The 23,533-nt window shown below is 39.6% G+C and overlaps 1 protein-coding gene across 4 annotated transcripts in view; it reads left to right on the forward strand.

The window, feature by feature from the left end:
- MYO1B (myosin IB) overlaps positions 1-23,533 on the forward strand; it is a 2,891,345-nt gene that overhangs the window by 1,954,381 nt on the left and 913,431 nt on the right. For all 4 annotated transcript variants that reach the window (XM_044075201.1, XM_044075202.1, XM_044075203.1 and 1 more), the window contains exon 13: positions 5,620-5,685. In XM_044075201.1, the coding sequence (XP_043931136.1) occupies positions 5,620-5,685 (66 nt within the window). The remainder of the gene's footprint in view (positions 1-5,619; positions 5,686-23,533) is intronic.

Raw genomic sequence — 23,533 nt, forward strand, 5'->3', positions numbered from 1 at the left:
GGCTTTTACGTCTGCAGAGATTGCACATATTGGCTGATGTTTGTGGAATATAATGATGTTTGAGTGGCCTTTTATGGTAGAAATGTTCTGAAATGGGTAGCTGATGATGTCAGATGTGATATTTTATTTTTTTATATGTATACTTTGGTTTGGGTAGTAAGATATGAAATGGTGAAGACCTCATTTTGTTTTACACAGCTGAGCCTAAACATACACAGCTTATTTATCCCAGAAGTCACAGGTCTTGGTGTTTCATCATCTCCTTTTCATATATTGCCTTCTGCTTTCATGGCCATACAGAATGTTTTGCTATAGGAGTGAGCTGCAAAGCACTGTTGGAAGACTGGAGTTTACAGTTCAGTATTGGGTTTTAGGGATCTAGATGACTGTGTTGGGGTATTAGGGAATATAGGATTAGACCTTGGGTGATAGTATGCAGACATTAATGGTGTGAATTGTAATATTTCACATTCATCTACATTTAATGGTTGAACTTTAAAGATCAGTTGGCGTCATGGTTAATGTCTTTACCTCTTTTGCGCAAGGTAAAGGATCAATACTGGCCTTCAGCCAATGCCTATATGGAGTTTGCAAGTTCTCCCTGTGTCTCTGTGGGCTTCCCCATCCTAAAAACATGCCGAGTGTTTCTACCTCAAACTTACCCAAGAATGGAGTTGTGGGCAGCAGCACAGACTCTAGATAGAGCCTATAGGGGGAACAGTTGTGTAGACCAGTTGTATGGTGTGCATTCAGACAGCAGCTGCAGCACCTACTAGATAAACAGGACAACAGGAATTGGCATTGGTAATGGATGACTTTAATGCACTTACTGGGCCAGAAAGAACAGGATATGAGGACTGCCTGTGTTGCAAGTGGCTTGAATGTAGTCAACACATAGTTCAGCAAGGTAAAGAGTCACAAGATCATATACAAGAGTGGATAATGTGCAACTCAGGTAGACTTCTAGTTAGTAAGGAAAGGGTACCAGGGTAAAAATCAGTGACTGCAAAGTCATCCCAGATGAATCAGTTGGCCTACAACATGAACCACTGGTTGCCATAATCAGTATTAAGCAGTGGTCAGAGAAGGTTCTAAGATCAACAGAGACTAGACTAAAGATCTGAAAGTTGACAGTAGAGAAAGCACAAGAATTCAAGGATTAACTCAGATCTCTAGCATCGCAGCAGGATGAGGAAATATGTGGAGTTGAAGAAGAATGGCAGCATCTCAAAACAGCATATGTGAGGAATATAGAACAGATATGCAGATGAGTCAGGTATGGAAATAAGGTACATAAGGAAAGCTGGTGGAGGAATGCAAAAGTCCAGGAAGTGAACAAAAGAAAGGAGGAATCCAGGAAAAACTGGGAGGTAGAAAAGACAAGCCAGGCTAAGAAGAAATACTGGTTGACTAACAAAAATGCGAAGAAAAGAGTTGCAGTGTCAAAGAATAAGGCGTTAGAGGTTCTCTACCAACTTCCGAAAAGTAAGTCAATAGATGGCACAAAACAAGTCTTATCAGGTTGCATGGCAAAGTAAAAAAGATGAAGAAGGCAGTCAGATACCCTTCATAAGGAGTGCCAGCAAACAACCTGTTCACCAATCCACAGAGCAACAAAGGTAGATGGAGTAAGTACTTCTGAATGAAGAAAATACCACAGAAGCTTTACTGCCCAAGACACAGCCTACAATGAAAGAGGAGGAGGAGCTCCTCCTACAAGAAGTAAGAACAGCACTTTGAAAAATGAAATCAGGGAAAGCAGCAGGCTCAGATAAGGTCATAGCAGATATGATCAAGATGCTGAGGGAAGTGGGGGAGAAATGGGTCCTGAGGGTACTTATAGCAGTATGGAGACAAAAGCGTATTCAAGATGACTGGAGAATAAGTGTACTAGTACCAATATACAAGGACAAAATGGGCATCCACAACTGTGGGCAGTACACAGGTGTCAGACTCCTGTCACATTGCATGAAGGTTCTGGATAGAGTGATGGATAAATACGCAAAGTAGTAGAAAGTAAGATAGGATATGAGCAGTTTGGATTTAGATCAGGATGCACTACAACCAACCCAATGTTTAAAGTGAGACAAATAATTCAGAAGTAGCTAAAGATGAGGAAGGAGTCCAATTGGACATTCCTAAATTGGAGAAAGTATATGACAATGTTCTAAGAAAGCTGATTTGTGCAGTCCTGTAGTGGTTCGAAGTCCCAGAAACATTGGTAGAATTAGTACAGGCTATCTACGAGAACCCATTGACTTGAGTATGAACATTGTTTGATCACACAGAGGGGGTTCCCAGTGGGAGAGGGTGTGCATCAGGACTCAGCCCTGAGCACACTTCTGTTCATACTGGTGATTGAGTACATTACCAAACTATTAGGAGTGGACAGATCAACAAAGTTGCTATGTACAGGCAATGTGGCATTAGAGGCAGACTCTGAGCAAGAACTTCAGCATAGGATAGGGGGTGGATTTGAAAGCCGAAGGCAAATGGTGTGAAATTTAGTACAGATAAGACAGTGGTAAGGCAGCAAATGGGGAAAATCAGAAGTAGTTGAGAACTGAGATAGAAGCAGAGCCGAATCCAGCACTAAGCAACCTAGGCAGTTGCCTAGGGCCCACTGGTCAGGGGGCTACCACACAACTTTAATTTCTTCTTTAAGATCACGCTCTGCATGCAGTTATATTTCTTCTTTAAGGATGCATGCAGAGTACATCATTAGTTGCATCTGGGAGTGCATGTGTCTGACACACACACACACACACACACACACACACACACACACACACACACACACACACACACACACAGACACATTTAAACAACATTGGAGTGGAGCACAGGATTTGGATTTTTATGGGGAATCCATTCTGTACCGGATGAGAAACAAATGAGCACAGCATATGGACATTATGAGCAAGGAACAGTGTAGGATTTACAAGCAAGAAACAAGTTAGTTAGAGGTGTGTGTGCGATTAAAATACCCCAGCTAGGGATGGCAGGTTGGTTAACATATTTAGGCTCAAACCCTATACCTTGATTACAGGAGACTGGACCAACTAGCAGGTGCATATTCAGGGACTGTTGAGTTCCAGTGCGTTTTCAAGTGCATTTTCAAGGACTGTTAAATTTCAGTGCATTTTCAAAGAATGTTGAGTTCCGCTGCATTTTTAAAAAACATTGCGTCTCTGTGCGTTTTTGAGGATTGTGCGTTTTGGTGCATTTTCAAGGAATGTTGAGTCTCTATGCATTTTCAAGGAATATTGAGTTTCAAGGGAAGAGATGTTTACTGTTGCTCATGCTGAGTCTGTTTAGCAAATGGGTCATCATCAGTATTTGTGCTATAAAGTTTGAAATCAGTGTTAGTAGCACAACAGGTAGCATACTTGCCTTTGGTGCAAAACGTGAGTTCTACTCCCACACCATATAGATGCAGTGCTGATATTACACTAACTTTTAAGGGGGGAGTGGGGGTGATGAACTCCTATGTGTGTCCTCCTTAGGATGAAATGCCTAGTAACTATGAACCTGTTGCCAGTTTGACAGTCATTCCCTATTGCAGTATTACCAGCTTACCAATTTTTTGTAAATGTAACATGGGAAATTTATTCTTCAAGGGCAGTAGGCACTTAATTTGTACACTGAACTGTAAAGTTGTTTGCCAACAGCAACCTTTTTACTAGTTATAGATCTCTTTAATGTGGAATTATTCAGATGACTTTTACTTCTGCAGAGATTATGTTTATTGGTGGATTGTAAGGACAGAAGTTTGAGTGGCCGTTTGTGGTTGGAATATTCTGTAATAGGTATTTTTCTCATTATTGGTTCATAAGTTTTGTTTCATTGCTTACTAGAAAAAACACTCTTAACAAGTGGTACTGTATTGTACAGGGAAAGTGAATCAAAGAACACATGCATGTATATGGTCCTAAAAAATGTGTGCAAGGGGGTCAGTGGTTTGAAAACAGTCCAGAAGTAAACTTAATCCACCACTGTCCAGATGCATTTTCTTAGAATGTTCATAGGTTGGTACTAGGCTATCAGCCCTAGGGCCTATACAAGCCTAGCCATAACAATTTCCTATTTCTTCCCATAGTATTTACTTCCCAGGAACCCTGTCTAGCAGGGCAACTGACGTGATCCCCGGAGTGAATTTCATATCTCCCATCCAATCATCAAGGTTCCTTTTGAAGAGGGCCAAAGAGGCGCTCTGTTTGACATGTATGGGCTGTCTATTCTAGAGTCTGGGGAGTCTCTGGGTCAGGAACCTATTGGTTGTGGGTTTCAATGCTGTTTCAATGAATGTGAGTTTCAAGGGCAAAGAAGTTTGCTGTTCATGCTAAGTCTGTTTTCATTGTGAAGTTGTATTGTTTTGTTTAGCAAGTACTATATGGCTGTCGGTGTAAATGTTATAAAATTTGAAATAAAAGTTTTAAATTTCTCTAATTGTAGAACTAAAGAAGAAAATAATGTACATACTAACAGGTTTGAACAGTGTTTATGGTAACTGAGGATAAGTAGCCAAGTGGAAGGGTGCTGTTGGGGGGAGGGGCGTGATCCATTACCATGACTAGGGCTTGACAATGATCTGACTGTGGATAGAAGGGAAAGTAGTGGAACAGGTTAACAGCTTCAGGTATCCGGGAGGGGTGGTTGAGGTAAAGGAAAGTCTGAAAGAGGAGGTCAAATATGGAATCAGAGGCAATAGCATAGAGTGTTAGCTGTTAGGGGTAGTGTATGACAGAAGAATGCCAAAGTTGGCAGTGCTGCTGTATGGTAGAGAAACCTTAGCAATAAAGGCAGAGCAATTGAGGAAGCTAGGGTGATAGAGATGAAATGCCTGGAATGAATGGTGGGATGTAGACTGTGAGGCAGACGAAGAAATGATTATATGAGAACAGAAGCCAGAGTTGCTCCAATTGCAGAGATGGTCAAAGAGAACAGATTACAGTGGTTTGGGCATGGGCAGAAAATCTGGAGATAATTTGGTGAATAAAATTTGGGAAATATCGAAAGAAGACAAGAGGAAACAAGGCCGTACAGTAAAGAGGTAGTTGGATTGTGTGAGAGGAGGCCTGTGACTGTCAAGCATGACTGTTGAGGAAGGTAGGAGAGTAGCATTGAATTAAGAGAGATGGCAACAGTTGACACAGCACCCCAATAAAAAATGGGTTGATGATAATGGTTTAAAGTGTAAGATTTAAAGTGAAAGAGGAGGTTAAATATGGAATCAGAGGCAATGGCATAGAGTGTTAGGGGTAGTGTATGACAGAAGAATGCCAAAGTTGGCAGTGCTGCTGTATGGCAGTGATTATTATTTATTTTTACAGGATGCATGTACATATGCTCTTATGGACACATTTTTCCATTAGCAGATATTACTGTACTGATAACATACTTTAGATAATATTAGTTTATTTTTGATTTAATGATGTGATACAGTCTCTGCTTATTCTACCATTTTTTGAGGGTTGCTAGATTTGTCTAAAGAACGTGCACATCTGCAGGGATTGGTCGTTTGCACAGTAGAGGTTATTTTGACTGCACATAAATTAAATAAAGCAACCCTTTCTACATAAATAATGAAATACTTTTCATATTATTTTATTTTCATAGGCACAAATAAAAGTGAGGAAGAAGGTAATGGGTGTCTTGGACATTTATGGTTTTGAAATCTTTGAGGTAAGGCATTCCTTGTTTTTTCTTTTAACTTTTTTTATTGCTAAAAATGAAGAAAGGATATCTCTAATTGTTCATAGCACTCCTGCTTACTGGGTTTACCCCAAAGTAAGAATACCAGGAAAAAAGTATGCTCGTTTCTTACGCAAACATGTACCAGCATTTGAAATAGAGTCCTACTTGTCAGTCGAGCTGTGAAAGATCAGTTGACAAACTGGAAGATAGGATAAAGGAATGCATTGTCTTACAGTAGTATCAAAGGAAAATGAAGAAAAGGCAGCCTAATAAAAATTACTGAGAAAATGATTAAAATGACTTGTGCTTCCTTGTGTCACTGGACTGTATTTCCATAACCTGGTTTGGTGTCCCGCCAAGTGCCTAGAAAGCGAGTCATTTTATGTGATTGACAAGTGATTTTTTTCTCTTCCTTTTTTAAGGTAAATTTCTGCTGGCCCACCGTTGAGAAGCATTGGTGTTTTGCACACTTATGTTTTTCGTGTGCCTGTACTTGGGTCCTGTTAAGTATTTGCTTTGTTCCATAGTTTTTAGACAAATCTGATGAAAGGGCAAAATTGTTTATTGCTGATCTGGAGGTAATTCATAATAAAATGCACCTTTTGTCCCTCCACTCACCAGGGTCATTTTTCATTTTTTTTTAATGCTTAATACATTGCATATTATATAAAGAAATCTTTGCTGGTGTTCGAGATAAAGATGTTGCCACGATTACTGTAGGTTGCAGTTTGGTCCCTCTTCAGACCAGTAAATACAGACACTTCAGTGCTTTTTTTTTTTTTTTACTTTGCATGCCTGTTTTTGGTGCTGATGAGAGATGGAGGGAGGCTTTTTCTTTATAAAAAGACAAACACCCCCTTTTCATTTGCAGAAAGGTGGCAGGCAAATGTGTCACTTTGCTTATGAGATGAAAATTTACATTTTTAATCATAATGTGCATACACTGTCATCCCCTCACAGATTTTTGAACTGCCTTACGTATCTGTTGCTACTGCAGTTAAAGAAGTCCTTCTTACCTGCATTAGTCTTTTGCATTATCCCATTTGCTGTTAAGTAGACTATGTATGCTACTCAACTTCATCTGTCAGAAAGGCCTCTTGGTCATTTTGATACTTGAAGCTGCCCAGTAACTTACTTAAAACCTTATTAAATACAAAAGATTGTTCCTCTTACTTTTGTTAAATTATTTTTGGCTGTGCAACTATTTGTTATATTCCTTCCCTCTTTAGATCAGGAGCTTCTAATGCCTTTTGAACGACAGAATACCTTAAGTAATTACAAAGCTCTCCTTATTTTAGTTGGTGACAGTGTGCATCCAAGTGAACACACACACACACACACACACACACACACACACACACACACACACACACACACACACACACACACACACACACACACACACAACAGACTATTTGTTGTAGTGAACACTGTAGTCGGTATTCGAGTGATTTATTCTGCATTATGGCTGTTTACTAAAATCATTGCCCTATTTTTCAGAATACATTCTATTAAACACGACCCTGTGAATTACAGGTCTTGTGGGGAAGGGAAACGATTTACAGAAAAGTTGCAGATTTGTGTGTGAGTAGGTGGTATTTGTGAGGTTGTATCTAGTTATTGTTTATACTAGGCACTTGTCATAGGTATGAATGTGATAGTTGCCACTTTTTCTGATTCAGATTGCATTGTTGTTTGCATACCCAAAAAGGATTTCATGGTAATAGTAGGAAATCTCCTTGACAGGGATTGAAGCATTTTTTTCTTAAATTTCCTGAATATTGCATTCCTTTTTTGCTGTTCGCATGAAGCTTTTCTTTCCTGTTTGAGAAAGTATGCTTTGGGGGAGGTGTTGTCCTTTCATTTTGTACAAAAATAACATGTACAACTCAATAAGGTAAAGGTATGCTGAGAGAAACCTTTACAGATATAATATAAATAGTATTTAGTTTATACAGACATGACCTAAAGCTTGTTTTTGTGTGTCATACAATTTAGTGCAGTATGAAAATTGGATTGTTTCACGTTCCCACTTGTTTTTCTTGTTTGTAAAGAAGTGTGTATATTTATATTGCAAGGTTTTAGAACACTGCTATGGTATTTGAATCTTGAGAAGTTGAGTGAGTCTTTGTGTGTCATACAATTTAGTGCAGTATGAAAATTGGATTGTTTCACGTTCCCACTTGTTTTTCTTGTTTGTAAAGAAGTGTGTATATTTATATTGCAAGGTTTTAGAACACTGCTATGGTATTTGAATCTTGAGAAGTTGAGTGAGTCTTTGTTACACAAATGTGTTTTATTTTTTAATTTTACAAGTAACTTAAATGTGTTTTCATATACAGCTTGTTATACTCTAATTCAATCTACTTTTTGTTAAAAGAGACAGTGATTTAATTTATATTGCTATTTTACACTTGGTTAAATGCAGAGTAAACAATGTTTAAACTCAGTTCATCAGTGTGTCGGGGATTTTCTGTTTTCGCTGTGGTTGTGTGATCTTGGAATTAGTATATCTAAGTAAGAGATTGTGGTGGTGCAGAAGGCACTGGCAAAACAGTTCATTTTAGTAGGTGTACTTTGACTGAAAGTTTAACTGCTTTGTTTCATTCTGACGATGCTCCATGGAATTTAGACTATATACAAACCATTCAGACTTTGTTCAGCAGCTTTTCAGCTGCATTGTATGCTGTTTTTGTCACTGCTCCTGAGGTCTTTTAGTCTTTTGTGAACCTTCTGTTTGACTGTATAATATGCCTATTTTATTACATTTTACAGGGTAGTTGAGATTGCTGATTGAGCCCCATGCTGTCATATGTCTATTATGATATTTCAGTGTAGTTTGGTTCCCAAGTTGAAACTTGGAAAAAGCACCCCTCCCTTCAGCTTGCTTCCTGTCTAGTGTCCTATGTAGGCATCTATTATGTCAATATGTAGGGCAGCCGGCCTTTCTTACTATTGTCTGGAAATTATACTGCTAGCTACTGTTGCTGCCATAAAAATCACTTATGTGAAGTGGTCGCAAGACAAAAGTGTGGAAAACTTGTTTTTTACACCATACCTTTGCTGCTAAAATGCAAGCATTAACATTATGCTTTGTTCAGGTTTTTGTTTTTTCTACGTCATTTTTATGTCCCCCCCATGCCTGCGGGCTATTGAGCCAACATCACCACCAGTTCATTGTCCTGTTGCAGAGGTGGCATAGCTGTCACATGAGTAGCTGTGAGGGATGTTTCTATTATGGCCGTAAATGTAGACTGATGGCTGACATGGGGACTCGCATCAGTATGGGTTGTCTTGTATCCTTCCCTCCCCATGGTGTGAGTGTTCTCACACAGACACAAACCTCATGAGTGCTACAGTGACCAGCTTTGTATTGCCAAGCCCATGTTCTTATGTCCTACAGCCATTGGTATCATGTAGATTTCCACCTACACAGGAGCAAATTGAATTATCAGGACCATGAAATCCTCCATCTCCAGGATGAATGAACCAGCATAAGCTGTTTACTCCCACCCTTTCCTGGCTGATTTTTTTCCCGTGCCTGAGCTGCTGATCAAACTTGGGTCATCTGGGTCATGATCAGAGATTTAACCCTGTGTGACATGGAAGCAGAATGCTGCAGTTTTCCGATGTCATGGAATCCTTTTAATGTTGCTAGATCCAGACAAAATATACAGTCTTATAAAAGACAAACTCCAGTAGGAGCAATGGGCCTATGTTGAAGGATGTTAATTTATTAGATGTGCTTTCAATAAAAAAGTGTAAAAGTAGAAATTGTATATTTTACAATGAAAGAACTAAGGAATGAGAGAGAAGGGGCAAGGAAAGTGGAGAGTTTGGATGGGTAGGACAGGTGCTAAATCTTCTAAATTGTCGAAGTACTTGTACAGTTTGTGAAAGAGATATCAGTCTCCACTTAGGAAGAAGTGGCCTGTCTAGGATGAGGACATGCTCAGTGCATGGAAGATCTCTTGAATACATTTGTAGTAACTTCTAAAGGGCACTGTCTTTTTTATGGTATTGGGGTGGCAGTGGAGTTCAGCTTGTACATGAACAACCGTTGTATAGGTGAGGATCCATTCCAGGCTGCTGCAGACCTGTACTGGAATGATGGATTTCATATGTTTTTGAGGAGGACAGTGGTTTTTCATGCTAGTGTGAAGGTGAGAAATCTAAATGTTTCTTGGTTAGCATTCAGCCAATCAAAGGTGAAAGTCACATAAAAGGAGACCAAAACTTTATCCTCAAAAGTCAGGATAATTTAATGATGTTATCAGAGCTGCTAGAACCAGCTGAATGCTGATAAGTCAGAGAACAGCATTACAAAGCCAAAAAAAAAAAAAACTGTTTCAACCATTTTCCTGAAAATGTATTTATTTATTTATTTAACATTTGTTTACTGGAGAAATTCCAACTGGGACAGAGCCCATTTTCACTGAAGGCCTGGGGAGAAATGGTGCAGGCGCATGTCTTTGGAATGTGGGAGGAAACGCATGCAAATGCAGGGAGGACGTGCAGGATCCACACAGAAGGCACCCCAGCCAAGAATCGAACTGGAGAACCTCTTGCTGTGAGGCAACAGTGCTAATCACTGCACCACCTGACATGACAACACAAAATGGATACAGTCAGCACAATACTATTGAGGAGCCCCCACTACACTACTTAATATGTCAACCAAAACTCTTAAGCATCTGGATGATATAGTTTGTGAATGAGGGCAGGTGAATGTCACCAGTTTTCCTGTTTGCGTATAGCTAAAGACTATAAAAACATCTGTTCAAAATAGTGTTTATAGATTAACAACTAAAATCATATTTTAGCTGCATAATGAGTTACGGCCAAATTTCATTTACTAGGAATGACCCCATTGAGTAAGTAGCAGGTAAGTAGAAGAGGTATGTCAAACAAAGAGCTAGGCAAAGTCATTAATATATAATGGATCAAGGCAAACAGAGACAAAGCCATAGAAATGGAGGGTGTTGAGAACCATTGCCTAAAGTGGAGACCGCATGATATCTGTGATAGAAAGGATGTGTAACTGGGATGTCAAAATAATAAGATACATGATTGGTGAGACCAAGCCATCAAAATAACAAAAAAAGAGAGTAAGCAAAGACAAAAAGAGGCACTATGAGTAGCAGGCACAAGAACAAAGAAGATGGTATTTCCTTTTGTGCTCTTAACATTTCTTGCCATGTGAAAGTTATTGCATGTAGACTTCTTGGGAGATGGTTGTCAGTCCCAGATGGTTGATGTCAGCTGAATAGCCTGAAGAGTCTACCACCACTGAAGCAAGATGAAAACCAGTATATCTTAACTGTTTCCCAAGTAATCACTAAATTTGCAGTTTGTGAATTTATAGTGGTTTGCAACAAGTACTAAGGCCTTCCAAATGTAATCAGTCAAGTCATTTGGAGAGAGGGCAAATTTGATATACCCTTTCCTGTTCCGATTGCTACTAAGGTATGAACACTGGAATACTGAACTGGTACTCCGTAATAGATTGCACTAGCTGCAGCACTGCTCCAAGAAGGCATGTGCATAAGGGCAGCTTTTATTTTTCTAAATATGTTATGTTGTAAGCTTAGACTGCACAGCTGATGTCACTGACAATAAGATCTGAGTTTTAGACCCCATTCTACGTACACATGGACTGCATAGCTCTCAACCTTCCATGTCAAAAATGAGGAACACTAGCCCTCATAATGTGGAACAAATGCCAAAATGTGGAACATATACTAATGGCTACTAACAACTTCAAGGAGGAAGGTCATAAGATGGTTACAATATGCTGTTTTTACTTATAGAGAAGATCTTTTAATGAATTAATATGTTTAATTTCTATTTACAATGGATTTCACTTAAAAAATTCCTAACACCGAATGTGTGACAGAGTCTTTCAATGTGGAACTTTGAGGGAACTTTGAGGGACATGAACTTTTTAAGACCCCAAATGAGGTACGTTCCTCATAATGAGGTACACTTGAGAGGCATGATGGACTGTCAGAGGAATAATTGTAAATTATCTAGACAAAATTAAATTTTGTGCAAAGATTTAAGTCATGCTGCAAAACCAGGTTGTGTTAACTGATGATTCAGCACGTGGAATTTTGGATAGGTAGCCAGGATATACACAGGAAGTGGAATGCAAATGGCACTATATATTTTTGTGACATTGAGCCAACAGGCTGTTAATCAAACTAAGTTGACTATAAACATTTTATTTTGTATGTTTTAGTGGTTGCAGAGGCATGGGTCCAGGCAGCTTGCTTGTCAGTTGCATCTGTGATTTATTTGATTTTTTGAGCAGGCTGGCAAACTGTAGTTGGAGTTCCATGTCTGTAAATGTAATACTAGAGTTTATTTAGAGACGAAAATTGCAATAAGATGGCATGCATACACAGTTGTAGTGGTTAGAAAATAACTTTATTTGAGGCCCTTTTTAAATTGGCCTGTCACACTGTAGCTACAGATCCATGTTTTGTAAAAGAACAGCATTAAATTCATTTGCAAGCATTAGTTGTAAGTTTTTGAAAAAGTAGAAAGTTAATTAAAAAAATAGTCTTAGTGAGAAACAAAGCAAAGCACAAGAAAGTAAACATACATTGATGGAAAGTTAATTTTGTCACACACACTGCTTTGTTTTCCTTCCATTTAAAGCAGGACAATCAACTGTTGGTGACAACACCTGTTTGTTCTTTAAATTGTGAAAGGCTTCTCCATACAGAAGTGGGCATTTAGTTATGTCATTTAAGTAATGACTGCTGGCAAAGGTCTGACAGCACTTCTCAGTTAGCGTCTATATCATATTATCGTACGATGTAAATAGCGAATGCTATTTCATTGTACCGATAATATTGAAACAACAAAATATCGAACAGACGGAACAGAAAATCTTTTCCCAGGGAAAAAATTTGCTGCGCCGTAAAAAAAAAAAAAAAAAACTTAAACACAAATTTAAGTGGGAGGCTTCACCCCCCACACCCCCCCCATGTGGGGGGCTATGCCCTCCACACACCCCCTACTTAAATATACCAACTCTGAGATAAAACTAAAGTGGAGGAAATGGCAAAGTCCCGAAGACGGCCCACCAAATTTTTTCCCTGGGAATAAATCCGATGTTCCGTGACTTCGCTATTTTGTCATTTCAACAGTATCGGATCGACTAAATAGCATTTGCTATTTAGTCCATTTGATACTGTCATATAGACCCCTCAGTGCATTATACAGACTAGAGCAAATTGCATCCTTTGGATGAAGAACTGACTGTAGTGGTTTTGTGTTGCCTGATTTTTACTTCAGTGTATCTGTATACGTCTGCCATGCAAGTGGCATCTAATTTGTCTTGGGAGTGAACAGTTTACTTTAGAAATGGCAACTTAATATGCTGATGTGACACATAACATGCTCTGATGAATCTTGTATAAAACTACAATGCTGATGAAATGGAAATGTTATCAACTTACAGAAGAACTAAGACGCGGTGGTGCAGCGGTAGCTTGGTCGCCTCACAGCAAGAGGTTCTCCCATTCGATTTTTGGCTGAAGCGCCTTCTGTGTGGAGTCTGCATGTCCTCCTCACGGTAGAGTGGCATTCGAAAGGCATGCGTAAAATGGGCGTACCTTAGTTGAAGGTTGGGCATCGAGCTGGCACCTCGGCACCGTAAAAATCTACTGCCAATCATTAGCAGTTCCTCTGTGGCGACCCCTAACTGGGAAAGCCGAAAGAAGAACAACATCAAATTACACAAGAACTGTCCTAAAAGTGATTAGAGCGAGTAGTGTTTGTTGGTATTATCATATCTGAATGCATCAACAGAACTGGTTAACAAGTAATTGTGATTTTGTACTTTTAGTGTAAGGACTGTTAAGTCACCATTTTCTGTGCAAAATTGTATCCTGCTGACTTGAGATCTCAAGGATGAGTGCTATGCTCAGAATGACAAGTGTACTTATTTTAAATGATCCTAATAACATCAGATCTTGTTTGAAGGCTATATTCAGAATGACCTTACCAATATTTTTAATATTTAGAGTCCCATTGAAATAGTTTTGTAGAAAAAAAATTATCCAAGATTGTCATTTTCATTCATTCCTGAACTGTTGGGTTTGGATCTGACTTTGCCACTTTTTATAGCCTGTGGAACACTGAAAGTTCTCAAGCTTCTCTCTTACCCACAATGCAATAGTCAGCTACCATACCTCAGATCTCATATCCTGCTTTCGTGTTCAGACATTGGTCACTGTTAGCTCTCAAGTGTTTCTAGCGTTTTAGTGAGTAGTTTAAAAATTTATGTTTTATAACCTAAATTCATATCCTTTACTTAATAAAACTTTATTACCTTTTTAACTTATCCTGTCTTGCCCTTGTTACACTTTTTAGTGTATATTCCCTTAATTACCATTGTTGGTAATTCTTTCCATTCTTGTACCTTTTAGGTAATTACCATTGTTAGTATCTTTTTCATAGCTGATTAAAAAAAAATTATTTCCTTTTTTTTCTTCTTTCCTTCACTTCTTACATAACAATGTCAGAAAAAAATGTCAGGTTTTAAAAAATGTTAAGGTCTGCAGCCATAAAATTCCCTTGTCAGATGCACACGAGTTGTATGTGTATTGTTTAGGGCCAGCCCATTTAAACTCTGTATTTGACATATGTAAGGGTTTTATGTAAGGACTTTAATCCAAGGGTCCTTATTGACTGGAAGAATAAATTAATATTAAGGGGATTAATGCCATCATCTTTGTAGATCAGAGTGTAACGTGTGTGCACTATTTCTTTAAGGAACCATGCAAGGCTGTGCATGCACATATATATATTCCAGACACGTGCAATCCCTAGTGCCATTTTGAAGAAGCAGCCAGTGTGCAAGCATATATGAGCACAACAGTTAGTTTGTATATAAGTTACTTAGTCATAGTCAAATAAGCTTTACAGTAATGTATTTGTATAGAATAAAGTTACTTAAACAGAAGCCACGAATACTCGTTTATTTGTGTACCAACACAAAAGCAACAATCTTCATCTGATACAGCATCTGGGGCTCAAACCCCCAAGAAAGGTGATAAGGAGTCTAAAAACGTACTTTGGTCCCATCGAGCTTTTCTGCTTCAAGCTCGGAGCCTCCTTCTGACATGGCAAAACCATCAGATCTGACTTCATCATTCCAAAGATCAAAACCTTCGATCTGAGTTCATATCCGAAATCTAAGACCTCAGATCCAACCCCATCAGATGCATAGAAGCACATAGACAGCTCTCTTTAGATACGGTCTCCTGACTGTCTGGATCTGATAACATCCCATCTCCTTTTCTGGAGAGATGCCACCATTCCAAAACCTCGCCCATTACTTCCTCTTCTCGATCCTCCAGAGGTTTGACCAAAGCAAATATGGATAGGATGATGAAAAAATTTCTGTCAATGCAAATTCAAATGGGAGTTCTCCCCATTCCTACCCCATTGGGTCTGAAGACTTTAATAAGTACTACTCCACCTACTTTGTCTCCTTCTCCAGCCTCTGGTTGTGGACCAGTTGGAACCAAGAATCCCAGATCTGTCCATATAGGATCCGAAGTCCATTGTATTTTCTACTCTGGTACTGTCTCTGAGTAGCCCACACTGTCTCTGAATGGACCAGTTCTGAGCTTGTTGGAGCTGGATGATTCTTGGAGTCATAGCGTCAGTGCCAGATCTGGGATGCCAGGGTGTTGGAGTCAACTTTGAGATTGCTGGAGCTATCTCTACCCCTTGGAGCTTCAGCCCTTGACAGCTTGCCTCCAGCCCCTGCTTTGAGCGGGTTTGCCTTCAGGTAGGAAGAAGTTGAAAGTTCGGAAGCATGTCTTCTCAGAGTCATCGACTTCTTTCTCCCAAAGACATTCTGCTTTTGAGGTAGTGGAGAGAGCTTTCCCTGCTCCTAGAGAAAGAACTCATCCACCTTCCTTGACTCCCACTTCCCAGACCCAGTTGTCTTTGTGTCAGGAGCCTCAAATCCCTAACTGCACAGGGGCAGCTGGTTCAAAGCATCCAGGATACCGTCAGGGTGAACTGTTTTCTTCTGATACTTCTCCAGAACATCCCATCGAAGAAGTCTTTAGAAAGAGAAGATGCAAAAGGAGGCACTTAGATTCTCCTCAAGAGTCTGTCACAAAAGATACTGATTTTGAGGGTCCCCGAGATCACCACCTGACGTCTCATTTGGAGACATATTAGAGACATGACATGGCTGGTCAGTCGATAACCCTTTCCAGGAGGAATCAGTATTCTTGGAAGATTTTGGGGCTGGCGTGTCTCCCTCCTGAGTGACTCCACCCACCAATGAGTGCATTGATTTAATATCTTGACAGGTGTGGAAGGAACCTGACTCTATTGAGCTGATCCCTGAGAGACCAGACAGGATTCTGACACCACCCAAATACAGGGATTTTTGGTGCAAGGAAGTAACAGTTGATGCCATGGTCATAGCAGCGGCCACAAAAAAGGAACTTGCAGAGCAAAGTTCCTCTGTTCCTCCCCCAACAGACAATATAGGTGCTGGACAGATTCGGGAAGCATGTATGTACTTCAGCAACCTTTGCACTTCACTCACTGAACTATTTGGCACACTTTACCAGACTTAAGAGGGATTTGATTAAACACCAAATCCCTCTCTGGGACCATTACTTCTGAGGCAGACATCTCAATTGCCTCACAGTTGGTACCCTACAGTCCATTTTAAAATCATCCATGAGGCTTATTTCACATACAGCTGAAAGCACCTCAAGGGTGGTGGGTTCACCCATTTCCATTAGGAGGCATGAATGCACCTGTGTGATTTCGCTGAGCTCTTATAGGTTCATAGGCAAGTGCTAGGCTAGCTGCCCTTGTATGCCATTTTAAGCCTAGCCAGTTTTCCTTTTGTTGTGCTTTGGTTATAGATTGGTCTTACCCATCCCATGGTCAATAATTCTATATTACCTCACGTTTGAATAAGTGAGGTCATATCAGTGATAATTTGAGGGGACCCATGCATGGGATAAAACATTTAGGACCTGCCTGTGTCCATTAATAGTACGGGGACAGTCCTGGGGTAAATTTTATGTTTCCCATCTATAGATCTGAGGGGGACAGGGATGAATTTTGTTTTATGTGGATGAGAAGTCTGTATTGCATTGCATGTATTTGTTTAGTCCATCTGCTTCATCACAAACAGATTCTTATGCACTGTTAGCCTGCTTTTTCAAACTTTTCTCTTATTTTATTTTTCCACAGCCATTACTTTGCTGGTTATTAAAGATATAGGCTATTTGCTTTTGTAGTCTTGCAAAAAACTCTACATAAACCTTTCTTCATCCCTCCTGAAAAAGGATAACAACTCTACTATATACTTGTCATCCATACCTCTCAACCTGGAAACATCAAAAATCTGGATAAAACCCATGAAAAATAGGTACAAATTTGTACTCTGATTAACATAAAAATTGCATACATAATTATGTAACCCCATCCACTCCATTGAGATTGTGGGATACCAACTTTCAAACACAAATTGAAGAACAGACAACCAAAATATGGCCCCAGACCCTGTAGTAAATAGAAGCCTTTTTTTTTTTAAATGTGTAGCAATGATGTTCACTGGGAAGGGAGAAGATGATAAACCTTAGGTTTTGTTTTTGGTGACTTGCAGTATGTGGGTTTTGTGGTAAAAGTAGGGCATTTAATGGTAAGCAATATTCTAATCTTAGCAAAAAAATGTCATAGTTTGCTAGGACCTTCAAAAGTCATTCTCCATGGCCTAATGATCAGTGCCATAGCTAGAGTTTGTGCTGCCCAGGGGCCATAAGTAAAAGAACCGTGCACTCTATTAATCTTAATAGGAAACTAAAGTCTGTCATAACAATCTTTAGTATAACAAGCCACTGGTGTTGTCAATATTGTGGGTATCAGGTCATTCTGATCAATGGATGAAATATATCTGATTCGGAAACCTTCAGCTCTTGTAGTTATGTAAATATCAATGTGCATTTGTAGGTTTTGTAAACAAATCTGGTAGCTGCTGATGCTGGACACTGACTCATACCTCTAACTGTCCCCAAATTAGATTCATATTTTAGCTCTATCCAGGTCTCTCTTCTTAATTCCCATTCCGTCCTAAAACTGGTGACTTTTGGAGAAAAGGTGGTGAATCACACAATATATAATAACAATATACATCTTTTACTTCAGAAAATGTATATTAATTTGTAGGACCTTATTCTATCAATGTCTCAAATTAATAATATACATACACACACACACACACACACACACACACATATATATATATATATATATATATATATATATATATATATATATATATATATATATATATGGGTTTACTTCAGAATGTCTACCATTCAGAATGCCGACTTTTAAATGGCCGACACCATATGATCGACATTCCGAAATACCACCATTTACCTACCTGTAAACACAAGCAAGCCCCCCTGCATCCCCCACACCCCCTGCTACTTAAATATTCTCCCTCCGGGATCACACTACAGTGCAGGAAAGGGGAATCTTCCAGTCCTGCACTGTAGAGGGATCTCTGTTATCATTTGTTAGCCTTTCAAATGTTCACTCATATGATGTCGGCCATATGAGTTTCGAACATTTGAAAGTTCGAACAAATGAAGGGCTCCCATATATATATATATATATATATATATATATATATATATATATATATATAGTGTCTATATATATATATATAGTGTCTATATATATATATATGTGTGTGTGTATGTAGTCTCACGTCCCCTAACTAGCAGCTGATCTGAATGTTTGCATAGCTTTCTGTTAGAATGTAACTTAACAGACCTACAGCAACACATCTGCTATGCAGAGATGGGAAAACCAAGCAAAGAAAATTTATTTACAGCTCTGAAAAAAAGCAACATCACAGGACCTACTGCAAAGTGTCCGCATATATAAAACTAATGTAGGCTGCAGCTTCCTGTTGAATCATGCTAAAGTGCCAGACTTCATCACTGTTGCAGTCAGATTTTCTCTATTCTATGTGGAGTTTAAAAGTTTTCTCTATTTCCTCTCTTTTTCCCTCAAAGAAAAAAAAAATTGATGGGTATCGGAAACTCAGCTTTGTGTGTGCAAACTCTCACATTTGCATAAACGTTGTCCAACAAATCTGGCAACTCAACATGCAGTGTTTTGTAGCTGTCTGAAGCTGTTGCACAATTCAGTTTCATGTCTAGAATAAAACCCAAGTGTTTCTCCTTAACCACTTTAATACTGTATTCTAAGAGAATTTTAAGAGAATACCAGACTGATATATACATATGCACCAATACAAGCATGCATTGCATATGGATTTAATGATAAAGCTCAAATAGTACAGCAAAGTCTTAATATAAGCTGATATTAACAACTCGTACGTCTTTCATCTCACTAGCACCTATGCTGCCTTTTCTGTAATTGTTCTGCACCTACAGCATGACTCCAGTTTAAACAGTCTATCTCCTATGCCTAAAACTCATGGGTGTGCTCCAGTTTTTAAAAGAAAATACCTCCCCCCATAAGCAGTTCAAGATGCACAATTATGATTGGGAAGTTCCATGAATGTGCATTTTTTAACTGCATATTAAGAAAAATAGTAGTCAGTCACAGTATTAGAAGAAAATGTGGCTTTTCATTAAAGTATCTGGTTGATCCCCCAGCGATTTATCTTAATGCTGCAGGCAACTACACACACCAGGGGAAACTTTAATATTTTCTAGTAATGTTTTTTTGGCAGCCAATACAATTAAACTTTAGACCTTACTATGTCAGGCATTTATGTGTCCAGCTCAAAAGAATCATTTGCTTAATTATAGACATTTGCTCCCCAATTTTTCTGACAGAGCATTCTACAGGGAACTTTTAAAATCTGCCAGTTCATTACACTCCCAAAAAACATGTTCCCAATTACCTCTTTCTTCCTCATCACACTTCCAACATCTGCTGTCTGCCTGATGAAAAATTCTTTGAAGTGTGCTTGGGGTTTAAAAATATCAGTGCAAACACTTTAGGCAAAAATCCTAAACCTTCTGGACTTTGTTGCACACTTGGAAGCCATACATATGTTCTTCCATTGTTCTGTTTTAAATTGCTTTTCCAGTCTCTCTTCCCAATCTTTTCTGACATCCTCTAATTGATTTTTTGTATAGTTACTGTGTGATATTTTATAAGACCTACCAATTATCCCATATTTATCAGCAGATTCTGTTCTAGATTTGACTAAAAACTCGACTAGAGCAGGTCTTTCACATAGGACTACCCTAACTTATCCCTTTCTCTTTGCCTATACTCTGATATCAGTAACTGATAGGGAAGGCAGTCTCTAACCTGCAGTCTTCTTGGCCTCATTCTTTTTTCTCTGTCTTAGTTATGTCTCCCAGTACCTTGGCCCCCTCTTGACTATTTTTGTACCCCTACTTGCAGTCATCGCTATTGGTAAAATGTCCTTTCTCCATTCCCATGCTGGCTTAGTTCTCAGAATACTTTCTGCAACTTTATAAATGTATTATTCTGTACAATTATTCTCCTTAAGGATCTGCATCTAAATTCTCACTCTCTCCTTATTTCTTGAACCCCCCACACCATCATCATCCATTTCCACTTTGAATTATAACCTTCTGCTTGTGTTACGTATATGAGCCTCAACTGTCAACTGACCATGCTGCTTTGCCAAGGATGGTCTGCACCTCTTCCCTCTAAGCCTTCATATGTTAGCTAAAACATTGTCCTCCCCAGAGTGCCTTTTTTAGGATATGCCAAACTGAAAGTACTTCTGACATAGCAAATCAAAACCAAGAAAATCTATAGGTGTGACTAATCAATGCTAGGAGTGTGAACAGAAAACTTCACTCCCTAGAAACTCTCTACACTCTAGAGAATTCTGACTGCTGTGTGGTCACTGGGACATGGTTTAAAGCCAAGGAGAGCACACTGACAGTGCAAGGTTATAATGCCTTCCACACATTTAGACCAGCTACTTCACAGACAGGGACTAAAGGTGGAGGTGTCTGGAATTACTTCAAAAATAAATGTACCTCAAGGCTGGTCAAATGGACAATGCACTCGAGCTTCTCCATGTTCAAACCACCATAGACAAAATCCCATACCATTTCCTTGCAAGCTATAGGTTCCCCCCTATGACCCAGGAAACCCATACCATGTATTTAAACTTATTGGAAACACTTATCATCCAACACAATACTATATTCATGGGCAACTTTAATTATCCCACTATTAACTGGGAATCATATATGACACCAAACGGGCAGGCACAGAGAATCCTGAGTTGTGTGAACACAAACTCCCTGGACCAGATTGTCAGTACACCAGCCAGGGGCACAAACATACTGGATTTGGTCTTCATTAATATGGGAGAGTGCTGCACACCACCTAGTGTAACATTTTGTGTGGTAAGGTCAGACCACAGAATGGTCTCTTTTGAAGTAAAAATAAAAACTGGAACCCCTGCTAACCATGGAATATTCAGAAACTACTCTAAGGCCAACTTCCTACTTTTAGGTGATTACCTAGCAAAATTTCAAGCCCCTATAAACCCTGAGAACACTACTGCCTGCACAGAACTGTTCAAAGAAACCCTGTACAAGCATGTTAATAGATGCAGCTGTACCCAACAGGAAGAATGTACAGAGCTAACTCAAAAACAAGCCACCCTGGTAGAATCACAACATCAGTAGGCTATATAACAGCAGGAAGGAAAAATCACTGCAAAAATTAGGAGGTGCAGCACTCAGCAGGATAAAAGCATTCTCAGCAAACTAAACAAACAGCTCAGAGAACAAATAGTCTACCAAATCCAAATTTGAGGCAAATATGGCCTCCCAGGCCAAGGACAGCCACAAGGCATTCTTTAGCTTTGTCCAAAACCTAAAAGGCAATACACAGTTGTGTGCAGAGCTCATTGTTAATGGAGCCACCTATACTAAGCCAGAAGATATAGCAAACTTAATGGCCAACAAATTTAGCCCCAACTTTACCCCTCTCTCACCCTCAACCTTCCTTCAGGTAATACCATCAAATATAACTCCCCATGCTATCACTAGAGAAATCCTTAATGATCTCTCTAAGGCCAAGAACACTGAATCAGTGGGCCCAGGCAATATAACTGCACCAAAGATGCTAAGATGTGCCACTAGATACCATATACAAAATGAAAGAATGATGTTGAAGTCCAGACAGTATCCCAGGATGCCTTCTAAGTAGCATGAAGTATGACCTATCAGGCCACCTGGAATTGCTGTTTAACTGTAGCCTTCAAACAGGCTTCATGCCTCATGAATGGAGAACAGCAACAGTTATCCCTGTGCATAAAGGTTGCCATCTACAGACCCTGGAAACTACAGACCCATACATCTTACTAGTCTCATATGAAAAGCCATGGAAAAAAATTGTCATGGAAATTATCAATAATGACACAAAAAACCTCCAGACACTGGACCCAACCCAATTTGGTTTTGTCAAGGGCAGGCTATAATTACTCAACGTGGTGGACTTCTTTGAGGAAGTCACCAAAGCAATGGATGAGGGCAAAATGGTTCACACTGCCTAACTTGACCTGGCCAAGGCATTTGACACAATACCCCCTCAGGAAGTTAGTACAAACCCTTATGTCACCCAGTGGATAGCCAGCTGGCTCAAACACAGGACCCAGCTAGTTAGAATTGGGGAGTCCACCTCTACAAATAGGCCAGTCACAAGTGGAATCTCTCAGGGATCGGTCCTAGGACTGCTCCTTTTTGGCATTTATTTCTGTGAAGTCAAGGCCAATGTCAGTGGCCTCTGGCTGACTAAATTTGCAGATGACTGCAAATTAGGAGCTGTCATTGAATTTCCCACCGACAGAAATGTTCTCCAGGGAAGGCTGACACAGACAAGTAACTACTGTCAGAGCCATGGACTAAAACTGAATGCCAAGAAATGCATAATAGTATCCTTTGGGAAGTCATCAACCCCTGGTAACTATCATATTGATAGCACACCCCTTAGAGTTGATCCAGTAGTCAGGGACTTAGGGACACACATAGACTGCAGTCTAGCTTGACCATAATGTGTCTACAGTAGTGAGGAAATCATTTTATGTTGTGGAACTTGTAGACAAAGGTATGGCAAGGAATTCACTGTTCCACTATACTTGGCATTCATCAGACCTGTCAGTGGATACCATGTACTCTTTGGTATGTACCTAACCAGGCATATCCAACAACTGGAACATCCACAGATGTTCCTCACCAAAAAAATACAGGGTTTAAATAACATGACCTATGCAGACCACCTCAAGGCCCTATCCCTGTGTTCTGAATCCTACACACTGTTGATCTATGCCTAGCATATAAGGCATTGTCAGATCCCACCTTGATGGACTTCCTGCATATTCACAAAACAAACAGCACCAGAATTACCCAATGTCATTCTGTTCCTATGTTGCAGTATTCATTACATGAGGGATTCTTTGCCATAAATGATCCCGACGTCTGTCCAGTATACAGAAGTGTTTTACCACTGGTAAGTAAGTGGGACATTGCAGGTAGGCCCAATGCAGGCATCTGCCATAAAAGGGATGTCCAAACGTGCCATGCTCAGAACTGGCCTATTTGGAATTTGACTTGTATTCCCTGGTGGAAACTGGAGTTGAAGCCATCAGGGAGTCAGCCACTGGCACGTCCTCGGATGTGTTGCAGACCCCTGATGTTCATCGTGTTACCCTGCTGCAGTCATCACACTTGGGTTATCCTGTCATGAGGCGGTCCCGTAGTCGGCCTGAATTCCAAAGTCTTGGTCCAGCGTC

The sequence above is a fragment of the Protopterus annectens genome, chromosome 6.part0 (assembly GCF_019279795.1).
Source record: "Protopterus annectens isolate FY-2018-M chromosome 6.part0, PAN1.0, whole genome shotgun sequence".
Taxonomy (NCBI): Eukaryota; Metazoa; Chordata; order Ceratodontiformes; family Protopteridae; genus Protopterus; species Protopterus annectens.